This window comes from Mizuhopecten yessoensis, unplaced genomic scaffold (genome assembly GCF_002113885.1).
Source record: "Mizuhopecten yessoensis strain PY_sf001 unplaced genomic scaffold, ASM211388v2 scaffold9311, whole genome shotgun sequence".
Lineage (NCBI taxonomy): Eukaryota > Metazoa > Mollusca > Bivalvia > Pectinida > Pectinidae > Mizuhopecten > Mizuhopecten yessoensis.
The window spans coordinates 799483-821982 of NW_018407984.1; the positions used below are offsets into that span (position 1 = coordinate 799483).

General features: G+C 37.6%; 1 protein-coding gene across 4 annotated transcripts in view; it reads right to left on the reverse strand.

Moving 5' to 3' along the window:
• LOC110457797 overlaps nt 1-22500 on the reverse strand; it is an 87703-nt gene that overhangs the window by 50805 nt on the left and 14398 nt on the right. Inside the window, exon 1 of one of the 4 annotated variants that reach the window (XM_021509203.1) lies at nt 9178-9460. The exons of 1 other annotated variant lie outside the window; for it this stretch is intronic. In XM_021509203.1, coding sequence (XP_021364878.1) covers nt 9178-9365 — 188 coding nt within the window. In that variant the 5' untranslated portion in view covers nt 9366-9460. Of the gene's footprint in view, nt 1-2987; nt 3044-3519; nt 3768-9177; nt 9461-22500 lie in introns of those variants that run through there. 2 more of the 4 variants (XM_021509205.1, XM_021509208.1) reach the window with 2 other exon arrangements.

Below are 22500 nucleotides of genomic sequence, written 5' to 3' on the forward strand. Positions count from 1 at the left end.
GTCTACAGTTGTGTCCTGGTGATGTCTACTGTTGTGTCCTGGTGATGTATTGCAGCGACACTAAACTTTACTTCTTCAGATTAGATACCAACCATTCGTCCTTTATCACTGAACATAACATCCTGTACCTAGTACTTGGATATGTAATACATCCTTACCGGCCTATATCTATCCGACCGTCTCCTTATATTTCTTAACACAAAAATCACTTATATATGTGTGTGTTTGTGAGTATGCACCGAGTCAATCCGTCATCAATCCCATAAAAATTATAAACATTAAACACATCTATATTATAATCATCAAAATCAAGTGTATTGCTAATATACACTCCATTAAAGTTTGATTTATGAGCTAACGTCAATGTCAATGTACTTACTGCTATCTATATCAAACGACTCAGACTATACAGTCAATGAATTTCATTTAAAATAATAAACACGCAATAGTTTACCTTTAAATTTTAAATACCACGTAGTTTTGCTGTAATAGCATTTTAAAACTGAACAGAAGTGGAAGACGGTAGGATTACAATGATGAAAATAAAACAGGATTTAACTAGAATCTAATTTAACTATTGGCACATTGTAAAACAGTGATTGAATGGACAGATAAGAACCAAGGTAATCCACGCAGGTGGTGGGTTTATAACAAAAAGTGACATATAAGTAAAACGTGTCCATTACACAGTGATACTATCGTCTGGTCATGCCATGTAGAAACGACTTCCTCTTTAAAATGTCTTAGTTGTAAGTAGCTCTATCAACTTAACGACACTTTCAAGTAATTATAATCACTGATATTTTCATAAATATTTGCCTGAAACACAAAATATCGATTTCCTGGGATTCACAATGAACGCCTTTATACGATGTTAATGACAAATATACTCTGTAACATTTTTTGTTTTCGGTAAAAGAAAATAATTGAAAAATTCTCCTTAACGGATCTTTGAACCAATGAAATTTGGATAGGACCCTGGTACGACCAGTCCACTCCTAGTATCACTATATAAGGAAACCACATTTCCTTGTAGCTCATAATTGGTTTTAAACCCACTAATGACGTAAACACCATGCATCAAGTAGGATACGGTCACCAGGATCTGCTGATATTGATCATGCATTACTATAGTAACAAATGTCATATACATGTACATGGTAATTGTGTTTCTGGCGGTCGTTACATACCACGCCAATGCTTACGTTTACGTATAATATAGTATGTCAATGTGACATATAGCTGCTTCTCGATTTCCTACGTAACTTCATGATAGCTAAACGTAAGATCAAAGGAATGATATATTATCATCGTGTGGGGAGGGGGGTCTTGAAGCCCCAAAAAACCTCTGGATCCGCCACTGCATAGCCGTAGTGCTTGCATTTAACAACAAGAATCAGATATCTACCTTTAATACTTTCTACAAACATAAACATTCTTCAAATCGACAAAACATCATACACTACAGTCCAATATTTTTAAAGAGACCACCCAAGGGAAGATTCAAAAGATATCTTTTAAAACAGATAGTATCTCACAATACTATGAATATATAGTTTTATATATAGAAAAAATAAAATTAACGACCGACTAAAAGACTAGCTGCTTTCACCCTTCACAGGGATCTTCAGGTTTATTCAAAAGAGAATTTTGGATAAACCTGAAGAGCCCTGTGATGGGTGAAAGCAGCTAGTTTTTTAGTCGGTCGTTAATTTTATTTTTTCTATATTTACTTCCTTCACATGGACATTTAATCACTTTTTATCATAGTTTTATATATATATACATATAATCCGTTTGAGAAATGGTATGTGATTTCTGTTTCCGGAATCTATAAGGCATTTCTATTAATTGTATATTGTGAAATCCTTGCTTATAAAATATGGTACTTTTAAAGCTTCCATGGATGGCATTTTGAATTAATATCGACATACATTTGTAACAAAATAACCCATCTCTTAACTGTATGACATTCAAACAAATCTTTTAAATTTCGTTATCATAACGAAATGTCAGAGCCGTGTATACACATAACCCGGGCGTAAAAAGCTAGGCAACGAGGTCAAAGGTCATGAGTGAAGATCTATCGATTAATGATTAAAATCGTTTATCAGCCGAGTGAGTGCTCGAGTACATGAGGGTCAATTAGGTTTACAACATAGTGTCCACTTCAACCTGTCTGAAACATGTGTTAAATAACATTCACCACTAACGTGTGAAATCTCATGTGAAGCTCAAGTTCTCCACAACACATTGTTATTTACTTAATCATTTGACATACATACCTTGAAGGTATTTGTCCTTGATGTTATCAATAGTTTTATTACGCTTGCATTAAGTTCATTAACATTCTGTTTACCACATTCTTCGTTCGACTCTGATAAAATTATATGTCTTCATAGTTACCATGTCCCTGTATTGCTTGTTGTGATGCATTAATAACAGTGTTTTCCACTTTTCTGTGTAATTCGAATAGGACACGTAATGTAAACGCAGCCATTTGACTCCTGCGCTTATTAGATGCTCATATTAAATTCTATTTACTCTTTTGCCATATCTCGTGTTCACACTCGCACATTTATTAACAGAAGACAGTCAGCGCAAGTCATTAACTTATCACCAGTGAAATATTTAGAACTAATCAAATGGTTCAGTGTAGATGTAAAAGTGTGGTACACTGTTACTAGTGATGATACCAACAAACAAAGCAGTTCGGTGATTATGACCTCACATCAAATTTCGGACACCATTTACGTTCGGCAGGTTACTGATATCATTCAACGAGAATTCAAACATTTAACGTTTTAAGTCAGACAATGTACATGAATGTTTCATTAAAACTTACATCAGTCATACTCGAAAAAAGTAATATATTCAATGGAAAACATCGTATATCCTGTGTCATCCACGTTTTTTTTAGAAGAAGTATATTACAGTTGTCACCATTTAATCAGGAAGATTATCAGTAGCACCGTATTAAGACTCACCATGTTCTTGCAAATTGTGCCTGGGTAGTACAACGCCCCTTAGTTGTGTAATGCGGTGTTAGGTGAACCCACTATGTACTGTTACACTTTATACAGGGTCGTTCTATCCTTCCCAAAGTGCTAAGTTAGACAGGTTAACGACGACGGTCGTATATACAAGCATATATTGATATATGCTTTTCTATTAACCTCCCTAACATATAACAGTCAACACATTTAGCTTCACAGAAACAAGCATGATACTCATAATTTAAAGTATCTACATATTTTGTGAATCTTACAAATTGATCTTTTATTGAAGTCTATCCTGTATTTAAAAATAAGCTGATAGGAATCGTGACTAGTTTTATGAACACAACATGTTCCAATATTTCTATTGTTACAGTACATGATACAACAAATTTACAATTTCCCTGAAATTTTAGTATGGAAATCCATATTGTTATATGAAATAACGTTGTCGCTCAATACACCTGTATAGAGCATAAGCAATGTTTTGAAGATACGTTACTTCTTTTTCTAAATCACTCACCTTTTAATCACAAGTGTTTTAACTGATCCTGCCAATTTTTCATTTCGATTGATTTTGTAAGGTGTCAGTCAAGTAATTCTTCACCAGTTTTTATCAGATATATCCAATTAACTCCTGACTTGAAATACTAAGCCCCGTTTCATTTCACATTCGAACATCCGTAGGCTATATCAGTCTATTCCATGCTCTCGTACTTTCTCATTAAAGGGACCATCACATCAGATATTCTACGTAAGTCACCGCATGAGTTACCGAGAACTTAACGTGCCTGTATACCGGCCTGTGAACTCTGTCTAGGATCAAAACGTGGGATATAAGTGGCCCGCACTAACATAAAAAAAAGTATTATTATACCCGGGATAACGTATGTCTATTGTCATTATCCTGCTAAATTTCGACGTTATAAAGAAAAAGAAAACATATTAAATGAAACGATCTTAATGGTTCAGGACAAGAATGAAACAACAATGTAATCACTAAAGAAAACATGGTTTATGTAAGTACAATAGGCCCTATCGGAGGATCTTTAATCTCGTTGTCATATAAATTGAAAGCCGATCATACAGAAAAATATTGAATCACACCTGTGTAGTGACACCTGTATAGAATACCCAAAGTCTATATGAGATGTCGTAGTGTATGGTTTACATTGTCTGCTCAATTAGACACCTATATTCACATTTAATTATGTTTGTGTTGACAACAGAGGAGTATTTTTAAATGACTGTCCGTGGGTATTTAACTTTTGTTCTCGAAGAAAAGGCAGCCGTTAACGTCAACGATTTATGACAAACCGGCCTGTTTAAATATAGAAATATAAGGTTTTTCTCTTTCACTGAAGAACAACGCCACATAATTTGTTTGGTCAGGTTAATATGAAAATAAAATATGACTATTTGAAAAATCTAACAATCGGCCTGGGAAACATGTTTAATGTTAGATATTTATCTTAATAATGTTTAGTCCTCTACCCACAATGATATATTAGCAGCAAAACATTAGTAAGGTTCTTTATATTGAGATGGTAAAATTATACTAACCAATCGCCGGTGACAACGAAACGCGATATACATGTCCACTTTAAATACAGTAAAATTTTGGAAATGACAACCATGTGTTAAATCAAAATTAAAAACTAGCAGAACTTAGCTAAATATACAGAACAAATTTGTTTACCTGGGTTCATAGTATACACCAAATACACAGTGGTCGGTCGCTGGGTCCTTACTCAGCTGGTTTAAATTCAAAAGCTTCAAAGTGAATTTTGCTCAATGCTGGCTCAACAGAAAAAGTGAAGCTTGTAGGGCGGGGACATTTCTATTTTACTAGATACTGTTTTTTTTTCCTTACATTAATTTTTGTATAAATACAACAGCTTGCAACATCTACCGGCAATCAGTGTTTCACTGACGAACATAGTGGGCGAAAGACTGTAAAAGATCGATGTAGAAAGAAATACAAGTTTCATAGTAAATATGTATTATTGCGGCCCATGAGAAGGCAATGATTCTTTTGTCAGTGAACCAACATTTCATTCTAGTAAAAGATCATGTTGACCTATTGACCTACTGATAAATCTGAAGTATTCACTCTCCATACTTAAAACATGTATAATAGCTGAATAGCGAAGGGAGTTTATAACACGGAAATCGAAAATCAAGTGAACAAGTTGTTCTAAATTGTTCGGAGGTATAGGGATATTCTATTTCATCAACGATACCCACCAGATATAGGTCAACCAATTTAATGTCAATTCTTCAAATAGAAAAACGGGTAGGGACAAAGAAACCACGACAAAGCATTAACACGTTTTCAACTTGCATCTCTCAAAAACTTGTGTGTGTACGACTGTCATCTATCGAGAAATTAATGATTTTTCGGAGCATACATTTGAGTGACGCTACTTTCAAGAAAGGGAATGTTCATGCTAAGAAAATCCCAATCATAACACTTATCACACAGCTTCGAAGTAAGCCATCCCTGTTTGTGCGACATGCTGTTTGTAAGATGTGAGGTTATAGGCTGCTGAAGTAGAGTAAGTAGTTTCCTTTGTGTCTGGCTCAGGGGATAGGTATCGTCGTGGTCAAACGAACTATTGCTACTTAAAGAGAGCACATAAAAAGTCGAACAGGGGATGTGCACATTTTGTTTCCACGGGGATGCTGTGTTACACAATCTTAACAGTCACCACAACAGAAATACTGTATATCCAACCAGGAACGTAATCAATGTCATGATTTCATCCGAGTTTTGTAGTGTTTTCATAGATAAGTTCCAGAATTATTTACAAGCATAAACTTAACATATATTTAGATATATACATCACCCATCACTTTCCTGGTAAAAAGACCACTCTCTTAATTAGAGAACTAAGTAAGGTATACATTATGAATATTTCTAAACATTTTCTTCAGGTTGGTAAGTATGGAATATGAGAAATTCTTTTACACAACATCAAATTTACATGTGAGGAAGAAACCAACGGCACAATGCCCTTCTTAGATACTCTACTAGTAAAGAAAGAAGACGGAACCGTGAAGGTATTGGTCTATAGAAAAAAGACCCATACGGACCAATACTTGAGCTTTAAATCTCACCATCCTTTACACCAGACGTTAGGCGTCATACGCACATTGCTCAACAGATGTGATACAATAGTCACAGAAAAACAGGACAAAACACAAGAGCAAAATCACATCGCTAGGGCAATGAGAACATGTGCATATCCAGAATGTGGCCTAAAACGGGTACAAAAACAGTGTCAAAGTAAGGAGGAGAACGTTTACAAGAAAAGGCCAATCAAGGATAAAGCAAAACCAAAGGGCAAGTGGCCATCCCGTATATAAAGAGTATATCCGAAACCATCCAGGGGATATATCGCGGGCATGGCAAAGCAACAGCCATGAAGCCCCACAAGACGCTTCGCAATATCCTAGTACACCCTAAGGATAAAACACCTAAAGAAAACGTCGCAGAATGCGTATACAAAATCGGATGCAGAAACTGCGACGCGTCATATATTGGAGAGACTGGAAGGCGATTTAGGGTCCGCCTTGGTGAACACCGGAAAGCCACAGAAACCCAAGAAGGTAGGACATTCACCATATTAGAAAGAAAACAGTCGGAGTCCCAGATAAATAAATCGGCAATCACAGACAATGCCACACAGAGAAAACATGTGATTGACTGTGATAACTCGAAAAGTTTGGACAGAGAGAGTAATCTATTCAAGCGGCAGATAAAGGAAGCCATCTGGATACGCCGCAGTGGGCCAGTTCTAAATCGAGACGATGGGGCTCAAAGACTCTCGCACATCTATAACCAAGTGTTAACAAAGCGTAGCTGAATTGAGTCATTTCGGTACATATATAACAACTAATGTACATACGTTTCCAGCGTAGCCGAAATCGACATCGATTTTATGGACACCTCGTACACATTTTACAACTTTGTGTGCATACGCTTCACTGGTCATTTGTCTGATGAATGTGACAGTTTACATATCGTACTAGTCATCGAAACGTCAAATAGAAAATTTCATTGGTTGTGTAAAATGTCAAGATTAACCTTAATATCCGTTAAGTTCTTCAAAAATTCATATTATATCCCCCCCCCCCCCCCCCCCCCCCCCTCGGCGTTTACCATGTTTTAATTTAAGGAATTTTGGTCAATGACTTGGTTAAAAAGCAACTGTTCGTGTATGATAAATATTGGCATGTCCCTAAGGATAGACCTGTAGTCATTGTGTATAAGGCGCCTTTCTTTAGGATCTAAAAAAAGATCAGGCATCTTGTCCTCATAAACAACCTCTGTACCTTATGCGGATAATGTTACCCCACATAAACGACAGTTATTTTCCAGAAACCAAAGTTGTATTTGTACATACAGTCTCCGTTATCTTTCACTCAGAGACCTTAAACAAAGCACCCTTGGCATTCTTCATCCTCGATAAGTGCGCGTAACCTCTGGATATCGAGGTTGATCTTAAGTAAATAATATACTAAATGTGTATCGCAGTTTTTCTCCTCGCCACCAACCCAGAGCGACATATATGTAATAACGTGAAAATTGGTATGAAGGTGAGGTCATCTCCCTAAAAATAAAATGTAGCACTAGTACTCTCAAAGTCGGTAGCGAATCACACCGAAAAACATCAGGGGTTAAGGGGTGATAACTCGTATTGATGTGTTAACATTTTTTTTAAAAAGAAGAATAGTGAATACGCCTCAGTATCTTTAAGTAGGCTGCCCAATCTGATTGACGAATGCTCTTTAAAACGACAATTTTTAAAACAGATATCTTAGAGATCCACGTTACGCTTACAATATAGTAAAAAATAGTTCAGTTTTACGATAAATTAACAAACAAGAGGCCCATGGGCCTTAACGGTCACCTGAGTCTATAGTATTTATTTTTGTTGTTGAAATATGTACCAATTTGAGTAAAAAATAGTATAACGTTAACTTAACTTTGTCAGGACCATGAGTCGATCATTCCTACAAAGTTTCAGTCCAATCGGCCTAGCAGAACTTGACTTTAAGTTTGAAATATGTTTTCAAAATGGTGGCTGTGGCGGCTATATTGGATTTCTGATCGTCCCGAAAAATAACAACACTGTGTCAGGACCATGAGGCGATCATTTCTACCAACTTTCAGTTCAATCGGGCCAGCAGAACTTGACTTTAAGTTTGAAATATGTTTTCAAAATGGTGGCTGTGGCGGCTATATTGGATTTCTGATCGGCCTGAAAAATAACAACACTTTGTCAGGCCCATGAGGCGATCATTCCTATCAACTTTCAGTTCAATCGGCCTAGCAGAACTTGACTTTAAGTTTGAAATATGTTTTCAAAATGGTGGCCGTGGCGGCCATATTGGATTTTTGATCTACCCAAAAAATAACAACACTTTGTCAGGCCCATGAGGCGATCATTCTTACCAACTTTCAGTTCAATCGGTCCCGCAGAACTTGACTTTAAGTTCGAAATATGTTTTCAAAATGGTGGCTGTGGCGGCTATATTGGATTTCTGATCGACCCAAAAAATAACAACACTTTGTCAGGCCCATGAGGCGATCATTCCTATCAACTTTCAGTTCAATCGGTCCCGCAGAACTTGACTTTAAGTTTGAAATGTAAGATGTTAACGGACGACGGACGGCGGACGACGGACGACGGACGAAGGACGACGTACGACGGATGACGGACGACGGACGACGTACGACGGCCGACGGACGACGGACGACGTACGACGGATGACGGACGACGGACGACGGACGAAGGACGACGTACGACGGATGACGGACGACGGACGACGTACGACGGACGACGGACGCCGGACGACGGACGACGAAGGACGCAAACGGATAGCAATAGGTCACTTGAGCTAAAGCTCAGGTGACCTAAAAATGCTACAACTTAGATAATAGCATATCAGAGGATTTTGTTAGTATTTATATAAACATAACGATACAAGTACATTGATATTAATATAAAAACGGAGAACAGGACAAAGTCTGATGATTTCGTTACTGATATGACTGCACAATGGTATTAGAAAATATCATCTTCCAGGTTGCTTGACCAATAAAAAAAAATAAAAATGGAATTTAACAACATTTTCATATCTATGAACTGTTAGTTTTGACTGGACTACTCACATTTGGAGTTGATCGGATCCGAACGTCTTGTTGAGGACTTTGGTCATAAAGACTATTCTTCTTGTGTATTTCACGATATATTTCAGTGAAGTCATGTCCTTTTTATCATCCTTTGACAACATTTCCCCTATGCGTCGTTCCAAACCCTCAATCATATCCATTCCGTTTGTACCGATTAGTTTTTCCATATTAGTTAGAGAATTACAAACTAATTACAAAGTACGTATTGTGTTAATTCAGAGAATATCCATTCCGTGTTTATCGGTTAGTTTTTCCACATCGATCAAAGAATTAGTAACCATAATTTCACAATACTAATTGTTTGTAAGTTTACAGAATATCTATTCCGTGGTTATCGGTTAGTTTTTCCATATCTACATTACTAATTATTGTAAGCACTGTAAACATCCTTTCCGCTTTAATTGGTTACAGGTTTCCCATATCAATCAGAGAATAAAGGACTACAACAGCACAGTTCCTCGTTATAGCTGTAACATCACATATGCCATTTATCCCGATCTAGGGAGAACTAAACATATAGGTTCGGTCCCTCACAAGGCGTTACAGTGAGAAGTTACATACCTTGGCGCCTCTTATTGAGGCATTGTATGTCAATATTACAAAGTCTACAACATACGATACACACTGAAACTAATGTCGGGTATCGAGCAAACACAGAAAACATCATCAGCTGAAACGGTGCATTAGTCTTATGAGGCCAGCTCTCGTTATGGTATGTTGGTCCGCTGATCTAACGGGACGCGACGTGTGGCAACCAAAAACGGCTCCCACCAATAACATTGTTAGATTTAGTTGCGTCACACTTAGAATTAATGGTAACGAAGCTGTTTGTTCAGCCGTGGTAAGGTTTTAAGGATAAGTGTCCCGGCGATATACAAAACCCTCAAATACGCTGTACTATACAGGACACAATAGCGACAAGGTACAATACATTGACACATATGTTATAACTATTATGCGTATGTTGTTATTATCATTGGTCATTCCAGTAGTGAATTCATGTAAAAATAACTTTGAGTTGTGAGTTATATTTTGAGATAATAACACAACTGCTACAACGATTTGGACTTCTGGGGAAAATCTTCAGATTTATTAATTAATTATACTGTACATGTATGCTAGTTTGATAAAATTGGTACGGATTTTAATCTTTAAACAAATCAAAAATAATATACTAATATTAACAAGCTTCGGGGAGGACACATCGTATAATCGTATAATCACAAATCGCAATCAAGTTTGTGAAGCATGTTATCTAACGGATACTACCTGGCTTAAGCATAATCCCTGTTGTTGTGATGATATCTCTATTTTCTCTTTCATATATTTTCTTCCAAGCTTATCGACAGATTCGCGTGACAGTTAAAAGATTTCGCCATGATATTTTATGAAGTCAATACAATGTGTGTTTTTGACAGCAAATAAAACAGAACATGACGTTTAGATGTACAGTTAACGTGGCACTTTATTTTCGGAAAAAAATATCTACAACGGGTTCGAATCCCGGCCTCTCTCCAAGTGTATGAATTATTATCTTCTAATATACAAAATGTAATATAGCAAGGGGAGATTTTATCTTAAATATTGATAAAAATAGTCCAAATGCAATTTACAAGTAGACAGGAAAGGTTAAAAATGTTTAAGCCTATGTCGTGACACGCCCATCCTTAAACAGTGGCCTATAGAGATATGGGTGGGAGTTACAATATATACTTATAACTCATGTTACACCTGTACATATGTACGTGTATTTAGTGACGGTGTCGTTTAATCTACATAACACAACCGGTACCGGAAACACGTTAAATCAAGGTTAACGCCGCCGTAGGACATTAATTAGATAGGAATTACATAAATCTACAGCGTCAATAGCGTAAAAGTGATGTAATGTTATGGCAGATAATTACTTAAAGGTATCGCCTTATATTACAACGCCGTTCTGTGGATTTTAAAAGAGCGAATCAAATATGTTATAAATGCGATAACGTGACACAATATGTGCTATACCTGCTCTTGTTGATTCTAACCTTGTATGAGACAGAAATTCTCCAGCGGATTAAACTTGGTTTAAGTCTCTGTGACAAGTGAGGTTTGGTGAGAAAATAGAATTACACAAAACAAACTGCTAACCATTGTACCACGTGGGAGTTTACTAATGTGATTGGTCTGTCGTTTAGGCGGAGCTGCTCTACAGAGATGTGTCAATAACACGAGGCGTAAGAACGATTATAGGGCTCACTGATCTCAACTTATTTGGCTAAGTAACGTTATAAGCTACATAGTTACATTAAGTTCAAAAGAAATCTAACAGGAGCATCACATTGAAAGAATCAAGAGACTTAAACTTTATTTTGGTTATTAGTTTAAAATAAACCGATATGTCATTAAATCCAGTCTATTACATGTATACATTTCTCAATGAAGAATATCTAACTGTATTTCTCTTTCGGAATGCTTTCCATGATACCTACAATATATTGGACTTGGTTATATCCAACAGGGAAAATACAATATCGTCAGTAGATTACCGAAGCCCATTAGGGAAGAGTGGCCATAATATAGTTATCTTGGAATTCAATTGCAAGAAAATTGTGACCACCAGATCCATAACTAAGAAATACTATAGCAAAGACGTACAGTAACGTCAGATGTTGACGCACATACGAAAAATCGCGCATTTCGCTACATCAGTGCGCGCAGCTTGCTTTTGTAGGCGACGGTGGCATGGGGTACTGTATCGAAAGCGTTTTGGTAATCCATGTATCTATTGCTTCGGTCCATTTGTCCAGAACTTCAAGAAGTTGTAATGATGTTGATCTCCCCGATATAAATCCATATTGCTTTGGTGAAAAAAGATTATTTGCTCTCATAAAATTGTTGATAATCATATGTTCTCGAACTATTGTTTCTATTACTTTACAGACTACCGATGTCAAGCTGACAGGTCGGTAGTTTCCTCCAATTCCCTTGTCCCCTTTTTCATGTATTGCACATACTCGCGCTTGTTTCCATTCGTTGGGAATAGCTCCCTTTATAACGTTTGATTAGATATGATTGTAAGCGGATATGCTATACTGTTTGCAGACTTTTGTTAGGAATTCTGGATGCATATCATCTTATCCTGGCGATTTGTTTGGATTTAAATTCAAACTTGGTCACAAAGTCAAATGCCCTAGGGGCTCGGCTAAGTTCGATGACCACTTTCAGCGGACCCCATTTGGGGGAGTTATGGCCCCTTGAATAACGAAAAACGTCAGTATCACTACAACAAATGTTAACCGATTTTCTGCAAACTCGGTCACAGGGTAAAATGCATTAATGGCTCGGCTAAGATCGATGACCACTTTAAGCGAACCTCATTTGGGGGAGTTATAGCCCCTTGCATAATAAAAAAAACGTCATTATTTGCCGCGCTTGTTTCCGTGTAATAACTACACCAAATATTAATTGATTTTCTTCAAACTTGGTCACATGGTTAAAAGCCCTAAGGGCTCGGCCAAGTACGATGACCAGTTTCATCGGACCTCATTTCAAGGCGTTATGGCCCCTTTAATAACGAAAAACGTAATTAGCTGTTGGGTTTTTGTTTCCATGCAATAACTACAAATATTAACCGATTTTCTTCAAACTTGGTTTTTCAAATATTTTAATAATAATAATAATTTGAGGATCTTATATACCGCTTCATCACAACCTAGACAATGAAACTGATTTAGGTCTTCTCAAAGCGGTTCACAAATTATTATCCGTGGTTATAGGGTTTTTGCAATCAGCCAATATATTTCTCAACTCCTGGGGAACATACAGCTGGAGCTGCCATTTCGGCGCTGACAGCTAGCGTACAACAATTCTAGCGCTGCCCGACCACGTACTCATTTACAGCTGAGTAGATTGGAACAAGCGGAGTAAAATATCTTGCTCAAAGATACAACACAGTGCCGTGCCGTGACTCGACCCCTCAACCCTTCGGTCACGAGCCCGGCGTCCTACCACTAGACTACCGTGCCTCCATATATAAAGAATCGTGCAGTTTTGTAAAATTATGGAGAGATGTGGCATCAAGGCACAAACTACAAAATGATATTCCCACAAAAATCTAGGACATCCCTGAGGAGCAAAATTTTACTATCAGAACGACAAAACTTTTGAACAACGTAGTATCGTCCCCTAACATAAACACTTTTAAAAATGCACTGGACGAAGCATGGAAAAATCAGGACATGTTTTATAATTATAAAGCAACTAAAATAGGAAGTGAACGTTAAAAACTTTAGTAAGGATAATAGAGTCCGGTGTAGAGGAACAACTATAACTGTACCTATACCATAGCCGTAACGCGGAGAGAAATAAATTGATTTAAATATCATGTATATTTAAGTTTAGCACTAATGTAAGAAGTATAGGTACAGTGTACCTACACGTAATGGAACGGTTAGCCATAATACATAAACCCAAAATTCACTAAACTCAGCGGTTTATATATCTACAATTTTTAAGTTAACATTTTAACTTTATATTCAAACTGTGAGAGTGTAAAATCGCCTCAAATTGGTCACTCTACCCAACACTGTGGCATACATCAAGCCAATCAGCACGGGTTCTAAAATAGGTTGGTTGATTGATTGATTGATTGGTTGATTGATTGATTGATTGATTGGATTTACGTCTGCATCACTACCGAGTAGTTCGGTAATTGTCTCAAAAAAGGAAATATGTATGGTATTTATAGTAGAAAGGTTATGTATCACAACCAGAAAGTGTTTATGTGTGACTCTCAAAAGGGTTCAAAAACAGTGTCAACGGATGGGGAAATATTTATGGTATTTATTCTAATTTAAAGCCGCAATTAAATAATGAAAAAATAAAGAACTTTGTTTTTTTTATTTTCCTCTTTATCTTCTATAAAATGATTCAACGCGTCGCAGGGAGAATCAATGAACCTGATTTGGTCGTACATTTTCCTATTGAAAGCTCCTCGTTATCTTTTTGTGTTGAATGCATCTTCTGTGAACGTGGACAGGCCAAAAAAACCACCTACTCAACCGACAGAAAATGCTAGGATATCATGGTTAAATAACATACAGCGTGTCAGAAGCCAATTAAGGTTACTACACCGTAGGCCCTGACCCTGCTTTATCTGCCAGATGTACGGATATCATATATATCCTTGTTTTATCCGTGGAATTTGTGTGTCGCTTTTAATACAGGAAGCGGAAGCCATGACCGGATCTCGAACACGGATCTTAACCTATAGATATTGCCTTTTATTCATTTTCCAATCATCACATTTTACCCTGTTAATTTTGTTATCAATCAACGTGTACCGAAATATTAGAACGAAAAGCATTATAATGGATTTCTTCTTAAACATGCCTGTCACAATGTCTTGGATAGCTGAACAAAACCTATAAAGAGCAGGTCTCGAGCAAAATTAGAAACCCTTTTTAAGGTTTATTTTCTTTGGTAAGGACATGTACCAGAGAGTTCTTATTCAAGACGGCGCTGTATATGAGGTTATACTAACAATGTGTACTGATATTGTAAGGGAGACAACTCTATAATATGAAAAAAATACTAAATATTATCCAAATCAAACCGATACACATATTGTTAGATCAGTATACACGTCCGATACACATATTGTTAGATCAGTATACACGTCCGATACACATATTGTTAGATCAGTATACACGTCCGATACACATATTGTTAGATCAGTATACACGTCCGATACACATATTGTTAGATCAGTATACACGTCCGATACACATATTGTTAGATCAGTATACACGTCCGATATTCTCTATTTCACATTGAACAAAGCCGGTCGGTCGTAAGGTTTAAAGTGTTTGCTACGGTTTGAACCCCAAACTGTTAGTAAATGTAGGTGCGGGTTCGACTTCCAGCGTCGGGAGGAATTTGTGTCAGACTTACAAGTTCATTGAATCTTTTTTCCACTTTGGGGATAAAGCAGAACAATCTCGTCTCTAAGGGTAAGATTCGTAAAGGCCCAGCCCAAAGATTATGGCTTTCCCACCTCGTTTCTGTAAAAGTATAGCAAGAACAAGACGAGCATTTCCGGGTTAGCCAATAATGTGCGACTACTGTCAGTTGCATTAGTGTTAAACAACCTATGTGTGACTGTTATGCTACGTTTACATTATGTTCCCGGCAGCCACGGCAGTCTCGTTTGCCCGAAACGTAGTGCGCCGTGGGAATTTGGCCATTTTTTCTCTGAATTCAAGTCTTGGCAAGTTTTCTCACGGTCTGTCACAGTATCCGTGACAGGCCGTGGGGGAAAGGGGCTGCTGAGTCCCGGAGGCTCCAAGGCGCACTACGGTTCGGCCCGCGGTCTACCACGGATGCCAGTACGTTCCCTCTAGGCCCGTCACGTTCTGATGGGGTCCCTCACGTTTCTCACGTTCTGATGGAGGTCCGACACGTTTTTCACGTTCTTTCAAGGCTTTCCACGGATGAAACGTGGACACCGGGCAGCTTTGGAGCACGTTTGTGCCCAAGAAGGCCTCCCAAGCAAAAGCAATCATTATATCCTGAGACGAATCGACGAGATAACATCATGAATTCCCATGATGAAGAAGATTTTGTGTACGAAACGTAGTGCGCCGTGGGATTGTGGCTTTTATATACTCCCTCCCAGACTGCGCGCGCGCGCCGTGTCAGACAGTAGCAGAACGCAACGCGCCGGGCCCACAAACCGTCACACACCGGGACGCACCGGATTGAACGCGAAAAAACAGCTACCATACACTATGCCGTGAGAACTGTGACAAAACGTGGCAAAACGGGACAAAACGCACAGCAACCGTGAACCAATCGTGACAGAACGCGCACTATACGCGATAGAACTTGACAAAACTTGAAAGGACCGTGAGATGCCGGGAAATACACATGCTTCCCGTCCCACTACGGACCGCCTCCAAGTTATATTACGGCCTATTACGTACTGTCACGTTTTGTTGCGTTCACCCGGTTTTACTACGGCCTACTAGGTTTCTCATCTTTTGACAGTTAAAAAATCTTGCCCGGCAACCACGGCAATCACGGCCTGTCACGTTGGCCCATCCCGTCCCCCCGCGTTATCTCACGTCCATCCCATTTTGTCCACGTTGGCCTGAAACTTGATTGCCGTGGCCACCGGGAACATAGTGTAAACGTAGCATTACATCCTGTTCAGCGCGTACATCTTGACAGAAATTTTCAACCTGACAAACAAACAGGACGCAGGTGGCCAAGGCGGGAGAGTTGTGTTTTTCACGGGGCAATCCTTGGTAAATTACCGACTTAACTACAAATGAATACAAAACAGATGCATTATAAAGTAATTCTGACTGACTTTTGCATGCGAGTTTGATAGAATACAGAATTAGAAGGCATGTAAAAGATAATTACACACGTACAATGTATAAATGAACGTACAAATCGTAAGTAATGGTCACATGGCCGGTGTTCGAATTGTCTCGATATAAATTGAAGATTGTTCTTCTAGCTTTCATTCTAAATTACATGTCACCTCTTTCCCGTTATACATCGTACCCTCAGACACGCTTCATTAGCCTGTCGACTGACGATAGTGGAAAGGTTGAGGCACTGGCGGTGAGGGAAAGACGTTAAAAAGATCGAAGAGGAATAGTGTGTGTGTGTGTGTGGGAGGGGGNACAATCACGTCATGAAAAGCTATCTTAACACTGCATATAGATAACGCAAAACTAAATAAATGAAATGTATTTTTAGGAATAGATTTCAATATCTTCATAAGCAAATGACAGCAAGACATGTATGATATCTAGTATGAAAGCGGTGACTTGTACAATATAGCATACTCAACCAACGGATTTTTATTAAAAGGAATTCCTAAAATAGCGTGCCCATTTTTATGACTAACATTAAATGAACAACCATGCATTTAAACATCTCTCTTCTTAGTTACCCATTTTAGTTTGATTGATATGGTTCAGCGTTCCATTAAACAGCTAAGGTCACTTGACGGATTTTTCCATCCATGTGTGAATTGTATGTATGCGTGACGGAGTCGGTATGCTAGGATATTTGTTAGGCCTTTGGTATGTCCATACCTCGTTAAGCCAAAACAACCGGCAATATCACTTCCTTAAAGCTAGCTTGCCGCTAACTTTCGCTCTTTTTTCTTATCAGCAGGATAAATCTCGCATTTCTTATTTTTCTTACATATCCAAAACTATTAATTTTCCGTTAATATCACACTCAGAAAGTGAAACGTGTCAAAGATATCAAATAAATTTGAAATTTTACATAATATTAAGCATGCGCTGACATCAAACAGAGACAGAATGACCGAGGATAAGATAAACTCTTGAAGCCGAATAACGGCGAAAGAGAGCGAAAATGTACATCGATGAAGCGTAAGACCAATGGATTGCGTTGAAAGTAGAAACTAGGTTTGACCACCAGTAAGAGTTCTACGTGACAGGTAATAACTGAACCGACTAACAGTAATTCTCTGCACGTGGATTTTGTAAACACTACGTCTGACCCAGTCGAAGATAAAGTCGCTATTCGATGGAGTTTCACAGTAAATTAAGTCTTCGATTTATAGGTACTCACAGATACGGAATTATGTCAGGTTTTTCTTAAAAACAAACTGTTAGTACATTCCCACCTATTAGTTTAGTAGCACATATCGGTCCGTAAGTGTTAAATTATCAAAACCATACTTTCTTGTTTAGGTTCTTATCTTTAAGTTAGAACACCCTCATGATCACTTATGTTCAAAATATTGATACACTTTACAGCACCAGTTCGTCCATTAGGACTAATAATCGACACTAAAGGTCAAAAGACTGAAAAACAATGTTTAATGCGTTTCGGAATATGTAGAAACAAATGAAATAGCAAAAGGGGATAGATTCCCTTTAAAATACTTCATAACGTTACAAATGCATTTTCGATGGATCATTTTCCTTACAAGGTGACGTAAAGAAGCTCCTACGAGTATCTTAACATTAAGTAAGATTGCACAAAAAGCCCAAAATTACCATTAAAGTACGCAAACTAGGAAGTAAAAGAATTTATTGAAACACTATATACTGCTTGAATATATTAGCTCTTATAGATTTAAATCAATACTGAAGACCGGGAAATTTTCGTTGCAGTTTAATTTTTGCCATCCGTAATGAGGGCGAATCTATCATTACAGCGAATACAAGTAAACCGTATAATGAACGTAGTTATCAAATGTAAACGGCGAAATTAACAATTGGCGAAAATTGGTATCATGGGCGAAGGGCGACAGTTTTGGGATATATGACTATACGATTTCAGGTTACAACACTTTTTCAGTAGGACTTGTATCTATATTAATTGTAAGAGCATTGTATTACATGTACCATTCAAATGTTGTTTAAGCAATTATCATAACTCGGCATGAAAAAAACTAGTTTCGCAAGCTAAGCCCATCACACTAAAGAATACCGAAAAGTAATAAAAGCGTAAATCGGAGTCAAGCTAAACGAAAATGGGACAAACAAAGAACAAAGGAAAAGTTTACACGGACCTCTAACATGTACAAAGAGCATCCGTAAATCTAGATCTAGGTCAACTCCCAGAAAAGTCACACCTGTGATAACTTGATTAGTGATAACGAATTAAGAAACGCCAGTGAGCTCTTCCAAAAGTCAATATTCAAACCACACAAGGAAATGGACTATTTTCTTATCAGAACGTGATGGCAACCATACGAATTCATAAACCTGTTGTTGTAAGTTTGTCCGTTAGCTGTCGACATTTATCACGGAAATTAGGATATGCGGATTAAGCATTGACATGTAATTACCTAGTCAATTGCGACACATAAACGCCGTCGTAGGTGGAGAAAGCAGGAATACCTATATCTGGAAACAAACTGTTTACGACAGGGAAATCCATATCGTCATAATGTCGTACAGTTTAAAATAGTGAGCCGTCGCTGTGGTAATGTTATTTTCCAAGTTTTCGTTATTGTATATGCAACAGATAATACTAAGTTGGTTGTGAAATACGTTAACAGAGGAAAACGACGGCAGGCTATATCTATATCTCTGTATTCTTCTGCTGTATATCAGTATTAGCCTCTTGGTCATGTTGTAAATAAAGATCCAAGTAAGTGGCCAATGTAGAAGAATGTACACCCCAGATTTCAAGTGGCTATATATAAGATAATCCATGTCAATAAATATTTTCTCATGCCTGAACAAATTTAATCGATGTTTCTGAAAATGTAACATAATTTTTTCCAAAATAGTTCACAAACAATGTTTGTAACGAAGTTCGGCTTCCTCGAAAAAACCAGCAGTTATATAAAGAGAAAGAAGGCTTTCCTTTAATTTGAAAAGAGGTGACGTTACGCGCGATGTTGGTGACACCGCTTCAAAACACGCATGGCGCCCGCTAAAAGTATCGCTGTATTATTCAGTTTTCAGAACTTGATGTCATATTATATATATCACAGAAAACGTTTCTTCAAGTTCATTCGTCTTATGGTATTTATGGATAGTATAACACAACATGAAAAATTCTGTTTTCATCTTAACAACCTCGAAAACGTCCCAAAAACTCATGGAACGCGTAAGATCTGCAGGGTAAGAGGTTTCAAAGAAATTCTATAAATTCGCGCCAAAAGTGTGAAGAGCTTTAAAAAGAAGATTTACGAAAGCAGAAATAACGTCACAAATGACGAAAAAAGTTTCATTGGGATTGATATAGTGATTGGCATATTTACCAAATCTTCTCCAAACCGCTATGAACAGAATGTAACGCTTACCCAGTAGGAAGCTTGGTATGAATCTATTGTGTTGACAGGAGGATATTGTCAGATATTTGTGATATATAAAGTTATATCTGTAATGTGTCTTTGTCAAATTAACATATAAAGAATATTATAAATCTAAAATAACATTTTCTTGTAAAACAGGAAAAATTAAAAATTCCGAAATTTGTCCAGTAGTTGTTTTTGACGTACATTTTGCATAAATTGAAACTTTGATTACGTATAATATTAAATTGCGGAACATAAAATAAAACAATTTTGTCCTTATAAGAATGGTGTCTTGACTGAATAGAATGAAACACTTTTCACTTTTGTTATGGGATCAATGACGAAAAAATCGCATACACTTATAATTTTCGTAAAATGTCCCCCTTAGGCTACATGTACCTATCGAGAATAACGTTGCGCCACATTTAGAGTGTCAAACATCAGTAGAAATCATGAGGTAATTTTATTATTTCGAGTGAAAGTTCATGCATCATTGTAATTTTCGGAAACACTATGTGAATAAAGTCAATAGTAATTAATAGAATTGTAGAAGTATAGTCAACACAGCATGTTGAGGTACAATGTATGAACAGCAAAAGTCTAAAAATAGGACAACAGACTCGTTCTGAACCGATGGAAACGATTTTGAGAATATAAGCCAGTCCACAATCTCACATCTAGCTAGAAGTTTACAATTAGAGGGACCCAGCTTGTCCATTTGAGGTTACCAAACGTCTGTTGGAAATTCCCCCTATCTACCCAAAACGCATCGTCAACCAGGAACTTCTACTTCTACTTCTAAATGGTACCGACCAACTGCAACAATTTGAAGATAAAATGTCAGACGAGGAGTGAAACATGGAAAGAGATTGTTTTTAAAAGATACGAGATGGTCTAATTTGCGTTTGAAAAGTGACGGTAGAGGGCTGATTTGAATAATTCCGTTGTGGGGCTCGAAATAATGTCAGGTGGGAGTTTATTCCACTCGGGTATAGTTCGAGGGAAGAATGATGCCTTTCTGGTCTGGGTTTTTGAGTGGGGAATTTGATACGAAAACTGGTGGTTTGTTCGGGATTTTCTAACTGTAGGGATTAATCGATAGCGACTTTCTGGTTAATAATGTTATGAAGCATGGCCAGACGAGCATCTCTACGTCTATCTGCTAGAGGGCGCGGCTTTAGGTGGTCCAACATTTCGCACACACTGGAGGTACGATGGTTGTACCTGTGCTTATTGAGCACATAGTGCGCTGCCCTTCGCTGGACCATTTCCAACTTGTCAATATTTGTTTGGGTGTGAGGGTCCCATACTGTACAGGCATACTCAATCGATGGTCGAACTAATGATTTGTATGCCTGTACTTTGGCTGATGTTGAGCCAATTTAAAGATTTCGTTTTAAAAAGCCTAGCGTAGAATTTACTTTTGGGTAGATAGTATTTATATGTGAATCCCATTTTAGGTCAGATGGTAGTGTTACACCCAGATACTTGTTCCAGTATGTGTCCATGTAAAGTATAATTATGGACTATTGGAGTTTTGTTTTTAGTCACCGACAACACATTGCATTTGTTTGGGTGGAAGATCATTTCCATGTATTTTCCCAGAGTGCTAGTTTGTCAAGATCTTTTTGAAGTGTTTCAGAATCACTGTTTGACTTGATAACTAGATATGCAATAGTGTCGTCTGCAAATAAACAGTTTGTAGCATTTAGACCCACAGGGATATCGTTTATAAAGTAAAGAAATAAACTGGGTCCCAAAACTGACCCCTTGGGTTCCCCGGAATGTACATCGACAAAATCAGACCTCTCCCCTTCAACTACTACTGTCTGAGTTCTACCGGTCAGGAAACTCTCGATCCAGTTTGCGACATTTCCACGTATACCATAATGTTTTAGTTTATGGTTTAGGAGAGAATGACTGACCTTGTCGAAAGCCTTAGGAAAGTCCATTATGAGGATATCTGTTTGGCGTCCCTCATCAAGATTCTTTGAGATGTCATCCACAAATTCAAGAAGTTGGGTTTCGCATGAACGCGATTTGCGAAAACCATGTTGGAACGGATATAATATGTTATGGGTATCGGCATGGGTCATAATAATTGAGACCACAATGTGTTCGATAATTTTGCTACAGATACAGGTCAGAAATATGGGCCTGTAGTTTTCTGAGTGTAAATTGACCCTTTTTATAAGCAGGTGATACATTTTCAGACTCATTCGTACTCGCGATTGCATACTCAGTTGATTTTAGTCTTTGTCGCGTTCATCACAAACAAGAATACTTTACAATGTTAACCCATCCCCTCACATGTATTTGTTACTCCGGCAATAGTTTATGACACGTGTGCCCTACTTTATAGCACGTGGCCATGCACGCATGTCAGCTTTCTTGTGTTAATTAATGTGTCTTCTTTATGAAATAATGAAAACGTTCAAAGGTTAATAATGGATAACAACAGATTGGTATGAAATATGGTAGTGTACAGAATGGAAAACTCAAATATGGTAGTG